At 39.4% G+C, this 25,650-nt stretch overlaps 1 protein-coding gene across 4 annotated transcripts in view; it reads right to left on the bottom strand.

Annotated features, from left to right (window-relative positions):
* Nucleotides 1–9,313: 9,313 nt before the first annotated feature.
* Nucleotides 9,314–25,650, bottom strand: part of LOC126336122 (NADP-dependent malic enzyme-like) — a 110,615-nt gene continuing 94,278 nt past the window's right edge. For all 4 annotated transcript variants that reach the window (XM_049999607.1, XM_049999608.1, XM_049999609.1 and 1 more), the window contains exons 10-11: nt 11,596–11,719; nt 9,314–11,453 (exon numbers count right to left, since the gene is read on the bottom strand). In XM_049999607.1, the coding sequence (XP_049855564.1) occupies nt 11,320–11,453; nt 11,596–11,719 (258 nt within the window). In that variant the 3' untranslated portion in view covers nt 9,314–11,319. The remainder of the gene's footprint in view (nt 11,454–11,595; nt 11,720–25,650) is intronic.

The following is a 25,650-nucleotide window of genomic DNA, read 5'->3' as shown; positions in this document are numbered from 1 at the left end:
TACTTAATATGGCTCATGGTGTGTTATAAAATATGATTTGATGGATTTGTGAATATGTAATGATGCCCATATGGAAAGGGAGATGGAATCAACGCCACGTGAAACCATAATATTATTTGATGTTGAGTATTTAACTATTGTTCTGAACACGAAATGTAAATGGTCTGAGGTTTTCCAAAGATAATTTAAATAACTGTTTCGCAATGCGTAGCATTGAAACTGTGGCAACCATCAGGCCTGAGGACAGCCGCAAGGCAGCAGGCCCTCTGGCCTCTTCAAATACTTATTAAGGGCTTATCTTGAATTTCTGAAATCGAAAGTTGAATATACGCAAATTAATGTCATTTCGCTACCGCATTACACTGTCATTCGTGGAAGCTAATCAGATGCTATGTACCGGCAAATACATGGTTGGGAATAGGAAGTATATAGATTGTAGTTCTATTCGTTTCACGTACGAGACGAGCGGAAACTTTTGGGTACTAAAGAGGCCAACCGTTCCAATAGCGACGAACGGTCAGAAGGCAGGGGGAAAACGGTCACTGGGAATGGCGTACAGAGCCTCGACCCTAGCTGGCGGCTTTCTCTTTTGATATTGGGTATCAGGGGTCAGAGTGACAGACACTCGCTATTTTTACATTGGCTGGGAGCAGTTTTCTCCCGAAAGCCTCATGTTTTGGGCGGAAGCGCGCCAGTTCTGTGCTACAGCTGTGTTATTATTTGTGATGTTTCGGGGAAATGGCCGCCGAGGTCACCGGGATAGCCAACAGGTCTATGGCACAAGTAGCAACCTAACTATCTCATTCCGTTGGCCTGTCACCAGAAAGCTTCCCGTGCAGTCTCCTGACGGAGGCTCTGATAGGCTGCTCGATTGTTAAGTCAGCACACATTTGCAGTCGCCATCGGGAATTGATGGGAAGGATTAGCGCCTAGGTTGACGAAATATGGTAGTGGAAGTCTAGACGAATTTGTTGTATGGCCATAATTGCGAGATCCTTGTTTATTGGCGACGACTGGCCGAATTCAGTCACATCGGAGTAATTGCTCTCTGGGGGCAGGGTGGAAGCTAATTTGGGGTTGTTGATTCCCGGGCGCCGCAGGAGTCAGTAGAGTAGTTTGCCACCCTTTGCTGCAGAGTAATTTCATTTGCAGAATCGCTTGTCCAGCCATCCGGACAAACATTTATTTGTTTATTTATTTATTTATTCGCGCTTCGTTCGGTCTACAAGATGGAGCCCGTTGCATGCAGCGACCAGTGCAATAGCCATACTTTCGGTAATATACGCAGGATTTCAGTCGATTTTTCAGCCACCAATAATTCGAATGGACGTTTTTCGGCCGTGACAGCAGTAGAATCACTTTAACCCCTTAGGTGACATCATGGTACTGCATCAGATTACCCATTTATTTATCAATATAATACATTTCAGCTGTTCTCTTTGCTCCCCCTTTTCATAGTAGAGAAGCACACTAAATTCCATTTGTACTAGGTTCTTGCCAACAATTCTGTGGAGTGGGGAATTCTTACATGTTTGGGTTACTTTAACATACAAGGTTGTTCCTCCTACAAATTCATAATTAGTTTTGTGTTCCATTTAAAGAAAATATATGTAAGTGTAAATTTTTAGGACGGAGTTTATCTGTTAAATAGTCACAATCACCAGGAACCTCCCCATCATCATTTTTGGAGGGAAACATTGAATTTAATTTAAGGAATAGATTACATTAGAGGCTAGACACCCCACATTAGATTTATATCAGGGCCATTATTATATCGCTTTACGCACCCAGAATCAACATAGAATCAACATAAACCCACTTGGGTGTGATTTGCAAGATATTGTGATTCTGTCTCCGAACTTGCATATCAGTTAAGGGTACCACGATTGGAAATAACAGATAGTTTCCATATTACAGAACCTTGCATTAGGATTCTTACCCTACAGATCATACTGATACAATTTAGTTTCTTTTTCTCAACTCATAAGTTACCTGATACTCTTTTCAGATCCGCGGGAGTTTTAAGCTGGCGGCACTTATGTGCTAATCCTTATCTTTTATTTAGCGAGTTACATTCCATGGTGACTCACAGTTTTGTCGTTTCTGATTGTCATAAGTCAGCAATGCGAACAGCGACATTAACTTCTATAATATTTCTTTTTGAGTCTGTGTTCTTTTTGGAGGGAAAATTTTCCTTGATTATTGTCTCGAGAAAGCATGGTAATTATTAGATCCGTTCTTGCTTGAAATAGTGTCGGTGTTATAATGTCATTTAGTTCTGAATGCTGAAAGGAGTAAAGTGGGGTTTTTAAGGAACGCAAATCGTACAAATTCTAATAACATGCTGGAGCAACTTGACGACAGGGATGGCGACCTCTCAGGGGACGAGATGGTGTTCGAGAATACGGAGCAGTCAGGTCCAGATGCCACTGTTTTTCATCGCTGTGAGACTGATCATCAACGGGAAAAACGCTCCACTCAGGATAATGTGAATTCCGTTGAGTCACACCTTAGGGAACCTGTTTAAGTCACTGTAACATCCTGGAACCCGTTCCAAACAGACAGCATTCAGGTCAGACAGTCTGTGCCAGCATGCCGTAATAGCGCGAGATGTATTCCCTGTTGCCAGTATGGCTTATGAGCTACCGTGGGATGCTGTTTTAGCTCTTCCTAGAGAGATGGGAAGAGAAAGATAGGAAACAGATAACAGAATGGAGGAAACAGAAAGAAGAGGAAAGAGAATGCTGAAGAATTTCGTAAGGAAATTCTCAATAGGAATGGGCAGAGAAGAGAAGGGAGGAGGCTGAAAAACGCGAAATGAAACTTTTAAAGACCTTTCGAAGTGAATTTCCACTGAAATGAGTGAACTCGGGGAGTAGATGTTGAAAACAGCAAATACGTGAGCAGAAGTAAACAAACTGCAATTGGCACTGAAACAGACACACTTTTAGCTAAATCATAAGAGGGAGGAACCAAGAAGGTATCTGTCACAACACCCGGGAGATCTCTGCATTCGAATCACACAACAAATCAGAACACGAAGACCTTAACCAGTCGACAAAGAGAAGGTGAGGTCGTGGTCAAGCAAATCTTGAATAAAGACATAAAAATAGATGATCGAGTAGCTCACTTTGAGCAAGTGTTCAAATTAGGCACTATAAGAAAAGATGTAGAGGAGGTTTTACGATTATGCGGGTCACCAATGGTTCAGCCCTTATGATGTGTTCATGTTTGAGTGAATGCCCACACAATTCGAACAGAGACACGATCAATGTGCACTCAAAGATCCATTCCGGACAGACACTAGAAGCAACACTGGACACCCTTAGTGGTAATTCGGATCTGTACGATGACCGCTGTAGACACCACGTAGGACCTGTTCAGATATCAGATCAGTGAGATATTCAAGCGTGGAAGGAACACCCATGTTTGATCACAAAACACTTCTTATCCATCCAGAAATTTCAGGACTTCAAAGATTTGACTGGGACAATTTAGCAAGTCACTCCTCTCTTCAAGTTCACTGAAAGCGAAGCTGGAATTTGTTTGTACTTAGAAGGAGGATGTCCCTGTGGAAAAAATAAGTCACTGCAGAACACTGCATGTTCTTCAACAAATTTATAGAAGCTTTTCCCGCCACATACTGTTCGCAAGAAATGCAAGGCCGCATTAAGCAAGACATAATGATGTGACCAGATCTAGAAGCATCCAGATACAAAACCCCTCTCAAAATGTTCGACACGCTGCTTCGAAAAAATCAGTTCTAAGACTTCCGATGTAGCACGTCTGAGATAATTTGGTTTTGTTACAGCAATCTCCCCACCCACTACCAGCAAGTTTTGGTTGGAAGATATGGTGACAACACTGAATCATTTAATTGTTTGCAGTCCGAATAGGAACTTGTGTTTCACAAACAAGATGGAAGAGAAAGAAGAAGGGCAAATTAAGGGGATACTGAGCAATCCCGCAAGAATAACAAAAGGAGCAATGAGTAAAATAAACCACAAGCTTTGTGATATTAAAGAGTAGCAGAGCTGGATCATAGGAATCAAGAGGACCAGGGCTATGGAGCTGAGAATGCCCATAGGTATGATAGAAACTGGCACCAACTATAGCCAGCAGGGAGACAACCAATGGGGCAGACAGAACTGTAATAATAACAGCGACAGAATAGAACTTAATGGTCTGAACCCATCAAAACGACTACACCAGCGAAGTCAGAATCACAACTGAAGCCAGATATCAAACCATTTCTAGAACAGGAACTTTCCCATTTGTTATTTTTATTTTTTTGCTAGTATCGGGTTTGATCTTCTAATTTTTGTGAATTTTTTTTATGGATTACTGTTTATAGCGTAGGGTCCATATTACTCCCTAGAATATTTGTTTTTTGTTGGTTTTTTTGTGTTTCTGTTGGCCTCATTTTGTTGTTTTGTGTAAATTACAGCTGTGTGTCAGACACCATCACTGGATATATTCGTGCATATGTTCTCAAAGTCATTGTTCTCTGTTGTGGGCAAATATGTCGACGTGTCACAATGACCCTGCACACTTGTCGCGAGGATGGGCACTCTGGCCACTTAAGCACACAACAAATATTCCCAGGATGGACTTAATGCACTCACAGCTCTCATTTACATAAAACAAAAAAATATGAGGTCAAGAAAACACACAAATCAACAAAAAAGAGAACAAAAAGTAAACAAATACGCTAATTTGTTTTCTCTCTACACACATCAAACTTGTTTACAGTTTCTGCCATGTGGATGGAAGTGGTAACCAATATTCATTCTGTCCTGGTTTTTTTTTTTTTTTTCCACAGTTTATTTGGGAGATTTGTTGCAACTATGTCCACAGGTCCTGCCCTCACAGAAAGGAAGTGAAGAATAAAACAGAAAGAGGTATGAGCCTGACAAACAAAAATTAAGAAAAAAAAAGAATGGGAATTGTTCATAGTCTACCATATATGATGCGACTCACCAAACAAGATCGCTGGCAGGTCGATAGACACACAAACATACACGCAAAATTCAAGCTTTCGCAACCAACAGTTGGACTCACAGTGAAGAAGAACTCCAGAATTTCCTCTCCAACCTCAACTCCTTTGGTTCCATCAGATTCACCTGGTTCTACTCCAAACCCCACGCCACTTTCTTTGACGTTGACCTCCATCTGTCCAATGGCCAGCTTCACAAGTCCGTCCACATCAAACCCACCAACAAGCAACAGTACCTCCATTATGACAGATGCCACCCATTCCACATCAAACGGTATTTCCCTACAGCCTAGGTCTTCGTGGCAAACGAATCTGCTCCAGTCCGGAATCCCTGAACCATTACACCAACAACCTGAAAACAGCTTTCGCATCTCGCAACTACCCTCCTGACCTGGTACAGAAGCAAATAACCAGAGCCACTTCCTCATCCCCTCAAACCCAGAACCTCACACAGAAGAACCACAAAAGTGCCCCCCTTGTGACAGGATACTTTCCGGGACTGGATCAGACTCTGAATGTGGCTCTCCAGCAGGGATACGACTTTCTCAAATCCTGCCCTGAAATGAGATCCATCCTTCATGAAATCCTCCCCACTCCAACAAGAGTGTCTTTCCGCCATCCACCTAACCTTCGTAACCTCTTAGTTCATCCCTATGAAATCCCCAAACAACCTTCCCTATCCTCTGGCTCCTACCCTTGTAACCGCCACCGGTGTAAAACCTGTGACACGCACCCTCCCACCACCACCTACTCCAGTCCTGTAACCTGGAAGGTGACCACAATCAAAGGCAGAGCCACGTGTGAAACCACCCACTTGATTTACCAACTCACCTGCCTACACTGTGAAGCTTTCTATGTGGGAATGAGCAGCAACAAACAGTCCATTTGCATGAATGGACACAGACAGACAGTGTTTGTTGGTAATGAGGATCACCCTGTGGCTAAACATGCCTTGGTGCATGGCCAGCACATCTTGGCACAGTGTTATACCATCTGGGTTATCTGGATACTTCCCACTAACACCAACCTGTCAGAACTCTGGAGATGGGAACTTACCCTTCAGTATATCCTCTCTTCTTGTTATCTGCCAGGCCTCAACCTCCGCTAATTTCAAGTTGCCGCTGCTCATACCTGACCTGTCTTTCAACAACATCTTTGCCTCTGTACTTCCGCTTCGACTGACATCTCTGCCCAAACTCTTTGCCGTTACAAATGTCTGCTTGTGTGTGTGTATATGCGGATGGGTGTGTGTGTGTGTGTGTGTGTGTGTGTGTGTGTGTGTGTGTGTGTGTGTGTGTGTGTGTGTGTGTGTGTGTGTGTACCTGCCCTTTTTTCCCCTTAAGGTAAATCTTTCCACTCCCGGGATTGGAATGACTCCTTACCCTCTCCCTTAAAACCCATATCCTTTTGTCTTTCCCTCTCCTTCCCTCTTTCCTGAAGAAGCAACCGTTGGTTGTGAAAGCTTGAATTTTGTGCGTATGTTTGTGTTTGTTTGTGTATCTATCGACCTGCCTTCACTGAGTGCCCAAGGTGAGATAGTCTCTGGCCACAACAACTTTCACTGTTGGCGAGAAGAACAAATAATTTTACAGATAATTTAAGTTACAATACTTATTTATCAGTTGTACTAGGATAATTACAAAAGCTTATTCAATGTAATTAAATGTGGTGTCAATTTTTTTATGTGTGGTAATTTGTCAGGTTAGTTTTAGAAGTAGGTGGTGATTGGTAACATTGGATTTCTGATTTCGTTGGGCCTAGTGATAAGCATTACAATAAGTTAGTTCTAATAGGGGTCCCCCGACCATTTACTTTTAAGTCTTTACTAGCACAAGTTGGGATTGCTACACTAGGTATGACACACCATACGATTAATCTGCATGTCATAGTGATTGTTAGATACTTGTGGTGCAGAAATTAGGCTATTCATGTCTCATCTCAATCAGTGTATTTCTTTTCGCATCTCACATGAGTAAGAAATACTAAGGTCCATAGTATGTGTGGTTCTTTGCTTTCACACACTTGTAAATTCAATATTTGTAACTATGTAACAACATTTTAACATATTTGTAAGGGCTGTCGACAAAGCTTCAAAAACATTGCATCACTGTTGGACCATGATCCACAGTGGAACTTCAGAAGTGCACAGCATGGTCTGGTACCCAACCAGTTTGCAGAGGTCTGGTCTGGATGGCAAGAACGGTGTGGAATGGTTGACTGATGTGCAGCCCAAGGGCAGAGACATTCACTGATTGGCCAAGGTGAGATAGTCTCTAGCCACAACAATTTTCACTGTTGGCGAGAAGCTGTGACACATGCATGTACTTTCAAAAGAATGTGCATGCAGCACTGCTATGTCATCTGCGGAGGGAACCTCAGACTTGTGTGTGTGTGTGTGTGTGTGTGTGAGAGAGAGAGAGAGAGAGAGAGAGAGAGAGAGAGAGAGAGAGAGAGAGAGAGAGAGAGAGAGAGAGAGAGAGAGAGAGAGAGAGAGAGACCACTATCAGAGGCTGTCATGGGCCCCAAGCTATTTAAGGTTAGCCAAGTTACTCTTAGTCTCTGTTCTCTATGTGTATTGCTACAGCTCTTTGTGCGTGTTATTGGTTCCTGCTGAATGTTACTTAAATACGGAGTTCAGGTTGTTAATGCTTCTATGGAATAAAGTTTTGTCGAGCCTACTGGTTGTGTTGTATGTACACCTAATTACAACGTCTTTTACAGAGAAGCAAGGTGGAGACCAGAAATATAATTTTATACACCTTACAGTTTAGTGTGAAAGAGGTATATAACATTTATTTAATACTTTTTCCTCAAAGCACGCTCTTTCTCAGCTTTTGTTCAGACCAGTGAGAAAATTGGGTAATGCATTGTTAGACAGTGGGAGACAGATCAACTAATTACAGTTCTTACAAGAATATCACATAAGGTTCAGTATGAAATATCTTCAGGATGCTTTACTTCTATGTAAAGAAATAAGAAATGAGAGAATGTGATCAGCATTTGGTCATTCACTGTCCAACATCTCGTCACCTATCTCTCTTATATAAGGTGTGAAACAAAAATCTAAAAGCTTAATGAATATTAGTTGATGAGGAAAATTCAGACAGGTGATGGAATTGAAATGACAGACACAGCTATGTATGAGATATTCGAATAATTATTCAAGCAATTTAGCATACAGAGTTTAACTTAGCTTATAGAGCCACAGGAATAAGAAGGGAAACAATTCTCAGACAGTAGATAACACATCTTCATTTCTTTCAATTAGAGGCATTCACAAGGCAGAGACAAAGATCAAACAGTAATCTTAGTCAGTAAAAATGAAACAAAATTCTTTTCTCTCCAGCAATGGAAAAAAGTTAACAAAAATCGATCATTGTAATTATGAATTGACATAAATCTCTGTTTATTCCAATGGCAATCTTTTGCAGTGTATCATGATTCACACCAGCAGAAGGTATGAGTCATATCTTTATCTGGTTGTTTCTTCATGACCAATTAATCTTCAGTGTGTCATGGCCCAAAGGCATCAAGATTGCTGTTGCTCATTGCAGTTCTTTCAATAGCTCAGGCAAAAGTGGGGTATAGATTCATTGTCTACATCTAAGATTTTATTTACTTATGGGTTTACAAGAAACTGTCATCTGAACTTTTCATCAGCTGCTTGTATAGACTAATGAAAATCATCATGCGTTTGTGAAAAGATGGTGTGAGAACACTTTCTCAATTGATGTATTGGAAGCAGGCTTTCTCAAAAACACTACAGATCTGTTTCATGCATGTCAGCACATACTAAAACAAATGGGTCAGTTTCAAAGAGTGTGTGATTGTTTACACTGAATGGCAGGAGAGTGCATTGCCACAGATGGACATCAGATGGAGCACCTTGTATGAATAAGTGTTCAGATCTCTAAAAGTTATGTTTCTAAACCCATGATTATCTGTCCTGTTTTCTCTTGTTGTGTTAAGCACTACCACTTATCAAAATATTCAACTTTTTTTTAACACTGTGTGAAAACATAGTACAGCATCTCACAAGTTGATTAGTCCCCATTTCAATAAGAGCACATGCCCATCTTCTGTCCTCCCAGGTGACACTTCACCTACACACTTCACCTACACACTTCACCTACACACACACACACACACACACACACACACACACACACACACACACACACACACACACATATACACACACATATACACACACACACACACACACACACACACACACACACACACACACACACACACACGAAAAAAAACTGTGAGAAATCTTGGTGTAGTTGGACAATTACGTCAGCCAGAGAGAAGTTGATCCATGCTGAATTTTATTTTTCTCTTGATATTAAAGTACAAGGCAAAAAAACTGAGTAGCATGCTTTTACTTCAACCTGGACTCTACAAAGTTCAACAAATTTTAATAGACTTTGCAACTTTTCATTACTAAATAAAAAACTGTTTTTGACACAGTAATACTGGTCTTGTTACAAAAACTTTTGTACCAATTGCTGAAATGAGAATAATTTGTTTGATAACAATAATTCCTTAATCATTTCAGAACTGGAATATCTTTTGAAAATACTGATGAAGTTGAACATAACACATACGATAATCATAGTGCTCAAATTTGTCTACCTGAAAGGTATTTAAAATTTTAATGTAACATTTAACTTGACTAGAAGAAGGGATCGGTTGGTAGGACATGTTTTGAGGCATCAGGGGATCACAAATTTAGCATTGGAGGGCAGCATGGAGGGTAAAAATCGTAGAGGGAGACCGAGAGATGAGTACACTAAGCAGATTCAGAAGGATGTAGGTTGCAGTAGGTACTGGGAGATGAAGCAGCTTGCACAGGATAGAGTAGCATGGAGAGCTGCATCAAACCAGTCTCAGGACTGAAGACAACAACAACATGTAACATTTGCAGCACTTGAAAACTTAAGGCCTGAAATCTGATTATTATTGTACAAAAAATTATCAGGCAGAATTGCTAGCTAGTACTTACCTTCAGGACCTGAAATATCAGCAATGCTGTTAGACACATATAAAAATACATGATCCAAACGTAGTGAAGTTCCAAAAGTTATGTTAGTATTGTGTATTAGTTAGCAGTGCTGATATTTCACTTCTTGAAGCTAGTAGTCGCTAGCAATTTTAATTTTGTATTATTACTTTATCATTTTCTGAAGCAAATTTCATTGTGATATGGTTAATATGGTGTGTATTTTACAACAAAGTTAAGTTTTTATGATACTTACAAATATATTTTATTTAGGTAGCTGTTCAGTTATGTGTAAAAACAGAATAAATAAAATTTGCATTGGAATTAAAAATAAAATCATAGAAGAGTTGTGTAATTTTTCATGCAAGTCGTTTTGTGTTATTTCCTGTCTTTGTACTGCAGAATAGTGTTGTTGCAGCTCTGAGAAAATAAAGAACGGTTCTGTTTCTTTTTCTTCTGTTCATTGCATTATTTCTAATTTGCATGAAATATGATACAATTTATTTATATATTCATTCACACTTTATAGAGAATTATTAATGAGTATAATAACATTGTGATAAGAAATAGATATAACTGTAAGACATAAAACTTACTCTTCATTCCATGACAGAACTACTTTTACTATTTTTCATTACTTTTTCTTAGTTGTTTGACAGTGGATATATTTGTTTATTTGAATTCAGAGTGTTCAGTAGTGATGATCAATATTTCAGTTATCCACAGCAATTTGGAGGAAGTGAAGCTGATGAAAATTCAAAGCATGGGAATTCTGTCCTCAAAACTACTAAAAGCTGATATTTAAAGACAGAAATCAAGTGGATAAAATTCCCATGCACCATGTTGGAAACTGGGTGGTGCAATTTTAGGCTGAAAACTTTCTATTATTACTATTACTGTTACTATTATTATTATTATTATTATTCCTTGCTCTGACTCTGATCAGGTACATAACACATTTAAATGATGGGGTTTCTGTATGAAAAGGAATGAAGGTAGTTTAGAGATTAACATCTTATCAATATCATCATCATTACAGACTGTTGTTTTTAACAGAGACAGTTTCACCAAGAACACTCTGTTTAATTACTTTGTTAATACTGAAAAATGTATACCAGTAATCTGTTTCTATTTCCTATAAAATACTGAAAATGGAGAAAAAGTGCTAAAATCATAAACAGAGGAATTATCTGCTCTCTTTATTTCAGCCCTTTTCTATCCATCACATGCTATCTGTCCATAATAGTGGATTCAATACAGTTTCATTACAGGTGTGTTTTAAAGATTTGAATATATTTGAAACACTCTAATTATGTTATTGACCATTCATTATTTCAGTTTTTGGCCATGCATATGTAGTTGGTATTGAAGATGTATAATTGAAATCATAGATCTGTGCTTTGATGAAGTTCTCCAAGTTTTCAGGCTGTGGAAAAGTTGATGCAACTCCTGAAATAAAAATAAAGGAACATAAAAATATGCATTCCTCATTTCATAAATATAAATCAAAGCAATATTTTGGTCATTGCCTCAACAATATTAAAAACTTTGAGCAAAATCTTTTTTAAAAAATGACATAATATGTTCTCACCTGTTTTGTATCCAAACTTTGCAACTTCCACAGCAATTCTAAATGAACACTCACGGATGCTATGCAAGGGTGGATAAAGGCTACCTCTCTCTAAATCAGAATCATTGACAAAGTTGGCCAGTGCCTGTAAATAACAATTTTTTGTTGGTAGATAAATCAGAAAATATAGATACACAGTCAGAAATGATTGAAAATAATATGTATTGCTCTTTGCATGAGGCATTATCAAAAGTAAAGGCCTCTGCTTATATTTACATGTTGGCAATTCAAAACAGAATTGCATGAATGCAACACTACTGATTGTTTACAGAGCAACAGAAATCACTGTTTTATTTCAGAAATCATATGACTATAGGAGTAAGCAAACAACAAAATTGTTTCTACTGCTAACTGCAAAGTACAGGGCGATTATAATTAAAGTTAAACTTTCAAACAACTGTAGAAATGACACCACTGGTCAGAATGATGTCAAATTGCAACAGGATATTACCAGAGAAGAAGGAAAACGTATGGCAGGAGAAAAATAAATAGTCACAAAATGTACCAATAGATGGCACTCTAAGCACCATAATTTAATAGTGCTCCACGACAAATGAATCATACAACAAAGCCGATGGTATATGTTTGATGCTAAACAAACTGTACACTCAGTGTGCATGAGTGTACAGATGTGATACTGTTAGTTACATAAGCCCATCCACCAAGGCAAGGTCATATCACATCATATGGGAAAAATTGGTGTTAATTGTCTTGAGACCAAAATCTGCCTAAAAAGCATCAGGTGTGTCAGTTTTTGATTGTCCTGAGGCCAAAAACCACATAACAAAGGATCTATCACATCAATTTTTAATTGTCCTCAGGCCAAAAACCACTTAAAAAGTATCAATCACATCAGTTTTCAACTGTCCTGAGGCCAAAAACTGCAAAGAAAACATCAATGAAAATCAAATCAGATTATTAATTTCTATGTGACTGGCACAAACCATGTTCAATATGCTATCCACTAGTTTGTAAAACAAGTTGAAATCAAGAAACAGCATGTCCCACAATTGATCGAAGTGTTTTTGGGCTCATGTTCAGAATGTATTGCACAATGTGGGCCTTCAATGCAGCTAAGTTTGCAGTTGGAACACTGAATGCAACATCTTTCAGATAGCCCCACGGTCTGAAGTCACATGCATTAAGATCGGGTGATAAGGACAGCTAGGTTGTAGGGAAATGGCGGCTGATAATTCTAGCATTTCCAAATTCTTAACTGAATTTGCAATGTGCAGATGTTCGCCATCTTGCATAAAAATTATCCTATCCACAGATCCATGCTGTTGGAGAGCTGGAATGATGTGGTTGTGCAAAAGGCACTCATAGTGCTTACCAGTGATGATACAGGTAACAGGACCAGAAGCACCTATGTCTTCAAAAAATATAGCCCTAAGATAAATTATGCCATAAACCTGAACCTCACAGTGACCTTTTCAGGATGAAATGGTACTAGTTGATTTTCGTGTGTATTTTCCATTGCTTATATTCAACAATTCTGTGTATTGACATATCTTGTTGGATGGAAGTGGGCTTCATCTGCCCACAAAGTCTTCCATGACCAATCATTGTCCACTTTCATGTGAACAAGAAACTCTAAAGCAAAAGTCTCTTTTGCTGGCAAGTCAACAAGAAGCAACATGTGTACATGGGTAATTTTGAATGGATAGCAAAGAAGGATGTGTCATAGGATTTTATGCACTGTGCTCATGGGTATGTCCAATGTTCAGGCAATTCTCTATGCAATACATGCTCACACACCACCACTCGTCTCCTCCTGCATTGCTGTGGCCACTGCTTCCACTTACATCAAATCAATTTGTTTCCTCCCTCTACCAGGTTGCACACCAAAAGAACCTGTCTTTTCGAATTTCTGAATCATTTTCTCCAGACTCATGGCAGTCATCAGACCAACACCTATTTTTAAACCCTTCAGTGTTCGGAACTTCTGCAGAGCAATGTGTACACAGTCATCATACTTGTAATACAGCTTTACAAGCAGAGCATTGAGACAGTCATGGCAAATGTAGCAGACATGAATGGAGGAAAAGACATACACTCAGTGTGTTTAAACCAACTTCAATTGGTCGTGTGCATGACAGGTGTCTTCATTTAAGTATTTTGACACATACAGAACCGTCTATTGATCAATTTTCACACTATTTTTTTCTGCTGCCACACATTTTCCCACTTCTCCAATAACATTCCCCTGCAGTTTGATGTCATTCTCACCAGTGGTGTTATTCCTACAGCATTTTGAAAGTTTGGTTATAACCACCCTATATATGCTATCATTAATGCTTTTCCTTTTTTGTGCAAAAAGGTCTACAGCTATTCAGTTTCATCAAAAATTGTGACTAATTTATAGCTCTACAGTAATGAATAAAGGAAATGTTAGACAATGATGAGAGGACTTCAGAAGTAGCCATACAAGTGAGAGTAATACAGAATGCAGTTGCAGGTCAAGTATCCACAGTGACAAAATTATGAAATATGTGGACCAGAACCAATTTTCTGATTGGTGATGAACTTTCCACAGTTCATCATTGCACAAAATAAATGTTGATGGTATATCTTTACTTATGTTGAAATGGAATCTGGGTAAACATAAAACTCTCAAAAAATTGTGGCATGCCATAAAAATTTATGTGCAGCAAATTCTTGTCCAGGAAAACTATTCTCCATGACAATGTATGGGTGAGAGACAATACTTCTGTTGGGAAGTTTCACTATCCTGCCTACAGTCCCCACCTCGTACCCAGTGATTAATAGCAGTGTTCTTTCATTTGAAATGAAACAAAGGCTTGGTGGACAATGGTTTGAAAATGACAAAGAACTCAAGACTGCCACTGTCGACTGGTTGAGTTTCTAGGCAGAGGCCTTCTGCACAGAGGGCTTGTAGAAGCTAGTGTAAGTTAAAAAAAAAAGTGATTATGTAGAAAAGTGAAGTAGGTTTATAGGAAACCAAAACCAAAAATAAATAATTTCGCTGATAAACCTATATTCTTCATGACCAAAGCTGCTTTTTCAGTTACATCTCATACAACAATCAATACTTTGGTCATGAACTTTATGAAGTACAATGGAATTTCCATGTGCCAAAGTGACACATCATTGCCATTACTGTTCCACAGCACTGGCCTCTAAATCATAGGATCTCTATTACAAAAAGCAGCTCTTAGTCACAGACAAGAAAACAGCCATGCAGTTCTTGTGTCACATTATGCTTCATATCATACAAAATTTCTGTACTGCAACCAACAAACACTTGTCGCAAGGTGACTGTCAAAACACAACCACTTGATTTACTTATACAACTTCCACACATACAGAATAAACCACTAGTAAATCATTGGAAAATGAAGTCAGTGGTCTACTGAAAATTCAATACATTGATAACCTGAGAGGAACCCACAGTCACGTGACTGAGATGTGCTAGGTTTTCCATGAAATGACTGTCACGAATTTCTCACTGACATTCACTTAATACTAACTCATCAGTTGAATATACTTGCATGATACACATTATGTATTCCAAAAAGTACTGATGAATGGAAATTCATTATTGTCCCAATATGACTTTTACACTCCCAGTATGCCAACACCTCTGGCTCCAATGAGACCATGAACAGTACAATGACATTCTTTTGATTGCCAACTGATTATATTTTATTAATAATCAACCTTCAACTTGTATCTTCCTTTTAAAACCCATACTGGATAGAATCATTGTGAACAGTACCTATAAGCTTATGTTTTAATCTCAAGGTTGGTCTACCAGTGGGTACAGTTGTTTTGTCCATCTCCACCCACACATTTATGAACCTATAATATATTAATGTGCAGTGGTGATGAAGGTTGTCCTCTTCAAGTATCCTGTCTTAGTGTTGTGATCCAATGAGGTGAAACCTTGTCTCACAATATATAGGTAATGTATGTGTTTTCCTTGAATGTTTTAGACCATGCCTCATTGTTTTCGCATTCACCCAACATGAACCTAAGTGTATATTTATAGAACATGCATTCCAAGTTTCTCATTTTCCAGATGCCACAACCAGCCAATAACATAACAAAGTGGGAATATAAAGTGAAATACAGTTTCATAACACCTGCCCCAGGGAAAGAACCACAATGTTTTTTTCTGGTCAGTATTGTTTTGTGTACAAGTTTTTGATGCTGTGCAATGCAAATTAACTATTTTAATTCCTGACCACTAAATTATTATGCACTATTAAAAGTAAATTAAATATATTGGACACCAACAGTAATATTAATAATATATATTAATGTATCTTAAAATGGAGAACTGTTTATTGCAAAGATTCTTCATACACACCATTCACAGTAAGATAAATTATTTGAGTTGTAACTTTCTGTGACAGTAAAAAGGCCACCAGTGTTGTTTTCAAGCCTGGTAAAATATATGAGATGTGTGAGAAAAGTAATGAGACTGGTTTATTATTTATCAAAGTTTTTATTTTTGTCCCATTCAAAGTAGTTCCCTTTGGTAGCAATACACAGGCAGAGTCATTGTTCCCAGTCTTGGTAGCAATCTGAACTCTTCACATTAGCACACTTTTTGCCCTACTTTCCTATTCATAATGAATCCTTCTCCTGTATATACCATTTTCTGCTGCTGTTAATATTACCCTGCACTCATCTGACCACAAAAGGTTGTCTTCTTTCCATTTCACTTTATTGACTCCTACTATATCTAGACTGAGCCTCTGCATTTCCCTTACCACATTTTCTAGCTTCCTTATCATGTTCAAGATTCTGACATTCCACACTTCAAGTCATAGAACATTATCCTTTCATTGATTATTCAATCTTTTTCTCATGGTCATCTCCCCACTGGCAGTCCCTTTCTGGAGATAGCTACAAGACTCTTAATAACTGATGTTGGACTAGTGAGAAGTTTAGCCCTGTCTCATGGGTCAGTGCAAGTCTGGTGAACCTTATTTACAATGACTGGATAGTTTAGCAATACAGAGAATTAAATCAGATCCACCAATAAGCATTTCTCATTAATGCAGTATAGCAATACAGAGAATTTAATCAGATCCACCAATAAGCATTTCTCATTAATGCAGTAAATCACATAATTTCTCCTTTGTGGTGCACATCAACTGATTGTACCATGAGTCTGATTTTGCACCATGGTATCAGACCTTCAAGGAATGGACAAAATGAACATTTCAAGCTGTATTAGAAAGTTACTTCAAAATCAAAGAAAACTTCATCACATATTTAAGTTTAATCAAAGTTTTGTTGACAAATAAGACCAAAAGGAGCTAAAGTAGAACCATGGATGAAAAGTTCTATGAATTCAAAAGTAATTTCTACCTAAAGTACTGACAAAAAGATTCTAAGACATTTTGGTCTTATATTAAGTCAAAAAATAGCTCAAAATTAGCAGATTCACGTGCTGAAGTTGACACTGTGGCCTTGACTTCAGGAAGGCATTTGATGCAGTTCAATACTGCCACACAATGAAGAAAAGATGTGCATACAGGCATACAGAACATCATACCAGCTTTGTGACTGGATTGAAGAGCTCCAAGCAAATAGAACACTATACATCCTTCTTAAATGGGAGAAATCTTAAGTCATAATGTATCTTTTGCAGTATTCTACAGAAGTGTTACAGAACCACTTCTATTCTAAATTCACTGATGAGCCAAAATATTACGACCTCCTGCTCAACAGTGTATTGGTCCACCTTTGGTATCCCATACAATGGTGATTCTGCATCCGCTGGATCTGACAAGACTGAAAGGTTTCCAGAGGCATATGGAACCAGATCCCTGCACACAGTCCACAGTGGTTTATGAGTGCGGGGTCTGTATCTGATTGCATCCCAAATGTGTTACAACTGGTTTAGATCAAGTGAATTTTGCGGACAGGATATCATTGTGAGTTCCCTTTCATGCTTTTCAAACCACTGTAGTACAATTCAGGTATTGTGACATGGACTGTTACCCCACTGGAAGATGCCATCACAGTCACAGAAGTATGACGCATGGTCCACATTAACAGTATTATGAGAAGGATGGTTGCTACTCACCAAATAGCAGAGATACTGAGTTGCAGGTAGGCACAACAAAAAGACTGTCAGAAAGTGAGCTTTCAGTCAATAAGGCCTTCATCATAAATAGACAATAGGTGTATACACACACACACACACACACACACACACACACACACACACACACACACACACACACACACACACACACACACACACAAATGCAACTTACATACACATGAACACAGTCTCTGGCTGATGGGACCAGACTGTGGTCATGTGTGTGGGAGTTGCATTTGTGTGTGTGTGTGTGTGTGTGTGTGTGTGTGTTGTCTGTTTCTGAAGAAGCCCTTGTTAGCCTTAAGCTCAGTTTCTGAGAGCCTTTTCATTGAGCCTATCTGCGACTCAGCATCTCCACTATATGGTAAGTAGCAACTATCCTTTTCATAATATTGTTACATTCCATCCTTGATTTTCTATGGTCCACATTAATAATCACATAGCCCACAGATGTCACAGGGCATTTGATTACTACCATAGATTGTGCAGAAGACCATGTGAATGTTTGTCATAGCATAATACTGCCCACACCAGCCTGCATCCTTGGTGTGGTGCAGCTTTCAAGCAGCCATTCATCTATATGGCAGTGTACCCTGACATGACCATTGACCTGGTGTAACAAGAAACATGAGTAATGTGACCAGGTGTCACATTTCTTTGTCCAATCTTGATGACCGTGTACCCACTTCAATTGTAATTGATGATGTCATTGAGTCATTAAAGAGATACATAGGGGTCATCTGCTGCAGAGCGTATAGCCACAATGTATGCTGAACAGTGTGCTCCAAACATTTGTGCCTGCCCCAGCATTATACTCTGTCATCAGATCTGCCACAGACCATTACCTATCCAGGTTTAGACCTGACTTCCACATTGTGATGAGGCATAGAATTCCAATGCTTTGTTGCTTACTTGTGGTTTCAGCATCCTTCAACCAGTTTCCATAGATACTCATGACAACATTACAGTCTTACATGAACAGCTGACCAGCTTTACCATTTCCAAGATGTTTGTTCCCAGACACTGGGCTGTAATAATTTGTCATTGCCAAAGTCACTTATGTCACTGAATTTCCCCATTAGTGGCCTGTATCATAGGTGTAATCATTTCCCAGTCATCTCTGCTCCAGTTATGTATACTTTCCTTACTGTGTGACATGCCCATGATATCGCCAGGTGCCATTCAATCTCATGGTGGGTAGCTCAACAGTGTATTTCTTACAGTGACAGCTCTGGATTTTAGCTTTTTAGAATTACTCAGAATATTGATTGAAACCTGTCGACAGTATACCAATTAAGTCTCAATTATGTCTTTTATCACATGTTAAACCTCAGTGTTCCAATAAAATAAAAAAATCAATTTCAATTTTCGCACAAACTTGACATTTATCATCACAATAAGCAATGAATACAAAAAGAATGTGACAAAAAGTAACAATCAGTTATTTTAAGAAAGTAGTTTCCATTTTAAATATAATTTTAAAATTTTCCACAGCATTAAGCTTTACTACCATAGTAAGGAATGATTACAAGAAGAAATTGGCAAAAAGTGAACAATCAGTTGTTTTAGGTGGTGATGTCATTTTGGAACCACTGAGTTCCTGCTGTTTTCAACCACCCACCATTTCATTAGATATATTTCAAACAACTTCCATATTTTTCCTAGACACAATCCCAAATCACAAAACTTCCATGAACTCATACCTAAAAAAATTATAGTTCTAAATAATGACCAAAAATGGGCTTACAATTTAGTAAATCAAAAGAATATACTGCTCCAGTGGTTTTACTCAAAAACCACTCATAAAAGCAGCTGCGCAAATTCAAATTTATGTTACAATAACTTTAGATTTACTCAGTTTCACTGTCAATGATCTCCTCAGTATGATCACTACATAAGAAAACTCAGTGTTATAATCTTCCTACAATCACATAGCACAATCTCCACACTGACTGTTGCGCCGAATGCTATAATGCACTACATTCACAAAAGTATCTCACTGTACCACTAGATGTCTCTGTCTTGCAACAGCATCAATGGTTTCATGTGAAATGTGAAAGGCACTGGTGCTTAAAAAGAAAAATTAATAAAATGATGGTTCAGACAGAAACCACAGGTGTTCATAGGTTAATATATATCCCGACTCATTCCACATCCTTGAGCACTCTGCTCCTTAATAGGACATACGGAAAATGATAAGTGAATGAATTCATCTGCATCTATACAGGGAGTCACCTAACATAACCGCTGGATATATTTCGTAAACCACATCAAATACTGATGAACCGATTCCACAGACTGAATGAGAGGAGAGGGGCTAGTGTAATTGTTTAATACAAACCATACAAAAATGCATGGAAGTATGTTTTTTAACACAAATGTACATTTTTTAAATTGAACCATGTTATTTTTGTTAGCACATCTGAACATATAAACAAATACGTAATCAGTGCCGTTTGTTGCATTGTAAAATGTTAATTACATCTGGAGATATTGTAACCTAAAGTTGACGCTTGAAACCTCTGACGTTCAGTTGCGTGTTGTAACAAATGTGGGCCACGGTCGGCGAGCAGTGTCATGCGGATACTGCATCGTCACTGCTTTCACCCGTTTCATGTGTCGCTACATCATCAATTACATGGTGATGACTTTAATCATCGAGTACAATTCTGTCAATGGGCATTAACAGAGAATGCGTTGCAGTTCTACCTGTTTACCAATGATGCAGGATTCAGAAACCATGGGGCAGTGAGTCTACGGAACATGCATTACTGGTCCGTGGACAATCCTCACTGGCTCAGACAGGTAGAGCGACAGCGACCGTGGACTGTAAATGTATGGTGCGGAATCATTAGCAACCACCTCATTGGTCCTCACTTCATTGCAGGGGCCCAAACAGCTGCAACATACATCACATTTCTTCAGGATGATCTGCCAACATTGCTTGAAAATGTCGCACTTGAAATGCGTCGACGTATGCGGTATCAGCATGATGGTGCACCTGCACAATCCGCATTCCCTTGACAGGATGTTCAATGGGCGTTTCATAGGACATGGAGGACGCCAGCCTGTTCTCCTGGTCTTACACCTCTGGACTTCTTTCTGTGGGATACGTTAAAGGAGAATGTGCACCGTGATGTGCCTACAACCCCAGAGGATATGAAACAACGTATTGTGGCAGTCTGTGGCGACATTACACCAAATGTACTGTGGCGTGTACAACATTCATTACGCCAGAGATTGCAATTGTGTGCAGCAAATGATGGCCACCACATTAAATATCTATTGGCCTGACATGTCGGGACACACTCAATTCCACTCTGTAATGGAAAACGGAAACCATGTGTGTACATGTACCTCACCCCTCATGGTAATGTACATGTGCATCAGTGAAAAAGACCAATAAAAGGTGTTAGCATTTGGACGTAATGTGCTGTTCCAGTCTCTTGTGTACCTAAGGTCAATCACCGTTCCCTTTGGATCCCTACGTAATTCGGTGCTCTCTGATACACGCGATCAAACAGCGGAGGAGTGGTACTCAAGCGTCAACTTTAGGTTACAATATCTCTGGATGTAGTTAACATTTTACAGTGTAACAAATGGCACTGATTATGTATGTGTTTATATGTTCAGATGTGCTAACAAAACTAATGGGGTTCCATTTAAAAAAACGTAGGTTTGTGTTAAGAAACATACTTCCGTCCATTTTTTTATGGTTTGTATTAACCAATTACACTAGCCCCTCTCCTCAGGTTAGGACTGTGGAATCAATTCATCAGTATTTGATGTGGTTTATGAAATAGATCTAGCGGTAATGTTAGGTGACTCACCCTGTATACCTACTCTGGAAGTGACTGCATCATGCACACCACTGATCATGTTGTTATATCATGTTACTACACTGTCTTGTTTTTTACCATACTTTCATTATGCTAGGACTGTATTACAAAGGGTCCTGTGTGTGTAAGACTGCAATTAGCAGAGGGAAGTTATGGCAAGAGAAAATTATTTTTGATGTCATAGAGAGACCATGTGATATAAAACCTACATTTATTGTGTGATTCTTCAGTTTCTCCTGGGGTGTTTGTTGAATGAATAGCCAGTTCATAGCGTCCAACACGCCTGTTGGACACTATGCATTGGCAGTACACAATGGACTTCTCAATCAACATTTCTGGTAGTCACTTTAGGACATTCTGGGACTATCTACTCACAGTATACAGATCAGAATAACTGAATTAGGTAATAGACTTGGTCTCTTAATTTTTTGAATGTTAATTTGGTAGAAGAATCTGTATTTTTCTGCTTCAGTGTTACTTTTTGGGCCACTGTCAAAGTTGTTAACAAACATTGATACTGCATCGCATTCCATACGTTCTTTTATTCATGCTTTCCTGAATGAGAGCCTTCAGGAATGTGCATGGAGTCAAGGTGTACACTATCTGGTCAGAAGTATTTGGCAACCAATTAGCAGACATTCATATGAAGTGAGTGTATCCATTACCTTTATTACAGCTTGAACTATGCTAAGGAAGTTTTCAGTGAGATGCCTGAATGTGGAGAAATGGCAGCTCATTCTTCCTCAAAAGGCAAAAGGTAGTGATACTGGATGCTGCAGTCTGGAGTGAAATTGACATTCTAACTCATCCCAAAGGTAATTCAGTGGGTTCAGTTTGGCACTCTGGCCAGGTCAGTACATTTCAGAAATGTTAGGTTCACAAATCATTGTTTCACAGATGCTGCTTTATGGCATGGTGGAATGTCAAACAGACATCATCTCCAGACTGTTTCTCTGAAGTAGGTACTCAGTGTTGAAAAATGTGTTCCTATCCATCTGCATTTTCTTATGTGCAATAAGGATACCACACCCTAACCACAAAAATCACCCCCATATCCTAACACCACCTCCTTCATACTTCACCATTGACTCTACACATGATGGCAGGTGACACTCTCCAAGCCTTCACCAAACCCAAACCTTCTAACAGACAGCCACAGGGTATAGCACAATACATCACTTCAAATCACTCTTTTCTAGTCATCCACTGTAAGCACTGACTACAGAAAAAGATGGCTTATGAGGAGCTGCTTGACCATTGTATCCCATTTTTTTTAACTCCACATGCGCAGTTCATTGTGCTGGCTGGACCGCTGGTAACACTTCAGAATTATAGTTGTAACTTCGGAATTATAGTTGTAAACTGTTGTAGTTGCGCTGGAAAAGTCCCTGAGCTTCAAGCGCTAATAGAAAGCACAGAAGCGGATATCGTTATAGGTACAGAAAGCTGGCTAAAGCCTGAAATAAGTTCTGCAGAAATTTTTACGAAGTCTCAGACGGTGTTCAGGAAAGATAGATTAGGCAGAATTGGTGGTGGAGTGTTGGTGTCTGTCAGTAGTGGTTTATCTTGTAGTGAAGTCGAAGTAGATACTCTGTGCGAATTGGTGTGGGTGGAGGTTATACTTAACAGCCGAATTAAGTTAATAATTGGCTCCTTCTACCGACCCCCAGACTCCGATGATACAGTTGCGGAACAGTTCAGAGAAAGTTTGAGTCTCGTAACAAATAAATACCCCACTCATACGGTTATAGTTGGTGGGGACTTCAACCTACCCTCGGTATGTTGGCAAAAATACTTGTTCAAAACCGGTGGTAGGCACAAAACGTCTTTCGAGATTGTCCTAAATGCATTCTCCGAAAATTATTTAGAGCAGTTAGTCCACGAACCCACGCGAATTGTAAATGGTTGCGAAAACACACTTGACCTCTTGGCCACAAACAATCCAGAGCTGATAGAGAGCATCATGACTGATACAGGGATTAGTGATCACAAGGTCATTGTAGCTAGGCTCAATACCATATCTTCCAAATCCATCAGAAACAAACGCAAAATAATTTTATTTAAAAAAGCGGATAAAGTACCACTAGAAGCCTTCCTAAAAGACAATTTCCATTCCTTCCGAACTGACTATGCGAATGTAGACGAGATGTGGCTCAAATTCAAAGATATAGTAGCAACAGCAATTGAGATATTCATACCTCATAAATTGGTAAGAGATGGAACGGATCCCCCGTGGTACACAAAAAAGGTCCGAACGCTGTTGCAGAGGCAACGGAAAAAGCATGCGAAGTTCAGAAGAACGCGAAATCCTGAAGATGGGCTAAAATTTACAGACGCGCGAAATTTGGCACGTACTTCGATGCGAGATGCCTTTAATAGGTTCCACAACGAAACATTGTCTCGAAATTTGGTAGAAAATCCGAAGAAATTCTGGTCGTATGTAAAGTACACAAGCGGCAAGACGCAGTCAATACCTTCGCTGCGCAGTGCCGATGGTACTGTTATCGACGACTGCGCCGCTAAAGCGGAGTTATTGAACGCAGTTTTCCGAAATTCCTTCACCAGGGAAGACGAATGGAATATTCCAGAATTTGAAACACGAACATCTGCTAGCATGAGTTTCTTAGAAGTAGATACCTTAGGGGTTGCGAAGCAACTCAAATCGCTTGATACGGGCAAGTCTTCAGGTCCAGATTGTATACCGATTAGGTTCCTTTCAGATTACGCTGATACTATAGCTCCCTACTTAGCACTCATATACAACCGCTCGCTCACCGATAGATCTGTACCTACAGATTGGAAAATTGCGCAGGTCGCACCAGTGTTCAAGAAGGGTAGTAGGAGTAATCCATTTAACTACAGACCTATATCATTGACGTCGGTTTGCAGTAGGGTTTTGGAGCATATACTGTATTCAAACATTATGAATCACCTCGAAGGGAACGATCTATTGACACGTAATCAGCATGGCTTCAGAAAACATCGCTCTTGTGCAACGCAGCTAGCTCTTTATTCGCACGAAGTAATGGCCGCTATCGACAGGGGATCTCAAGTTGATTCCGTATTTCTAGATTTCCGGAAAGCTTTTGACACCGTTCCTCACAAGCGACTTCTAATCAAGCTGCGGAGCTATGGGGTATCGTCTCAGTTGTGCGACTGGATTCGTGATTTCCTGTCAGGAAGGTCGCAGTTCGTAGTAATAGACGGCAAATCATCGAGTAAAACTGAAGTGATATCAGGTGTTCCCCAGGGAAGCGTCCTGGGACCTCTACTGTTCCTGATCTATATAAATGACCTGGGTGACAATCTGAGCAGTTCTCTTAGGTTGTTCGCAGATGATGCTGTAATTTACCGTCTAGTAAGGTCATCCGAAGACCAGTATCAGCTGCAAAGCGATTTAGAAAAGATTGCTGTATGGTGTGTCAGGTGGCAGTTGACGCTAAATAACGAAAAGTGTGAGATGATCCACATGAGTTCCAAAAGAAATCCGTTGGAATTCGATTACTCGATAAATAGTACAATTCTCAAGGCTGTCAATTCAACTAAGTACCTGGGTGTTAAAATTACAAACAACTTCAGTTGGAAGGACCACATAGATAATATTGTCGGGAAGGCGAGCCAAAGGTTGCGTTTCATTGGCAGGACACTTAGAAGATGCAACAAGTCCACTAAAGAGACAGCTTACACTACACTCGTTCGTCCTCTGTTAGAATATTGCTGCGCGGTGTGGGATCCTTACCAGGTGGGATTGACGGAGGACATCGAGAGGGTGCAAAGAAGGGCAGCTCGTTTTGTATTATCGCGTTATAGGGGAGAGAGTGTGGCAGATATGATACACGAGTTGGGATGGAAGTCATTACAGCATAGACGTTTTTCGTCGCGGCGAGACCTTTTTACGAAATTTCAGTCACCAACTTTCTCTTCCGAATGCGAAAATATTTTGTTGAGCCCAACCTACATAGGTAGGAATGATCATCAAAATAAAATAAGAGAAATCAGAGCTCGAACAGAAAGGTTTAGGTGTTCGTTTTTCCCGCTCGCTGTTCGGGAGTGGAATAGTAGAGAGATAGTATGATTGTGGTTCGATGAACC

The sequence above is a fragment of the Schistocerca gregaria genome, chromosome 2, assembly GCF_023897955.1.
Source record: "Schistocerca gregaria isolate iqSchGreg1 chromosome 2, iqSchGreg1.2, whole genome shotgun sequence".
Classification (NCBI taxonomy): Eukaryota; Metazoa; Arthropoda; class Insecta; order Orthoptera; family Acrididae; genus Schistocerca; species Schistocerca gregaria.
This window is presented reverse-complemented; position numbering and strand designations above follow the sequence as displayed.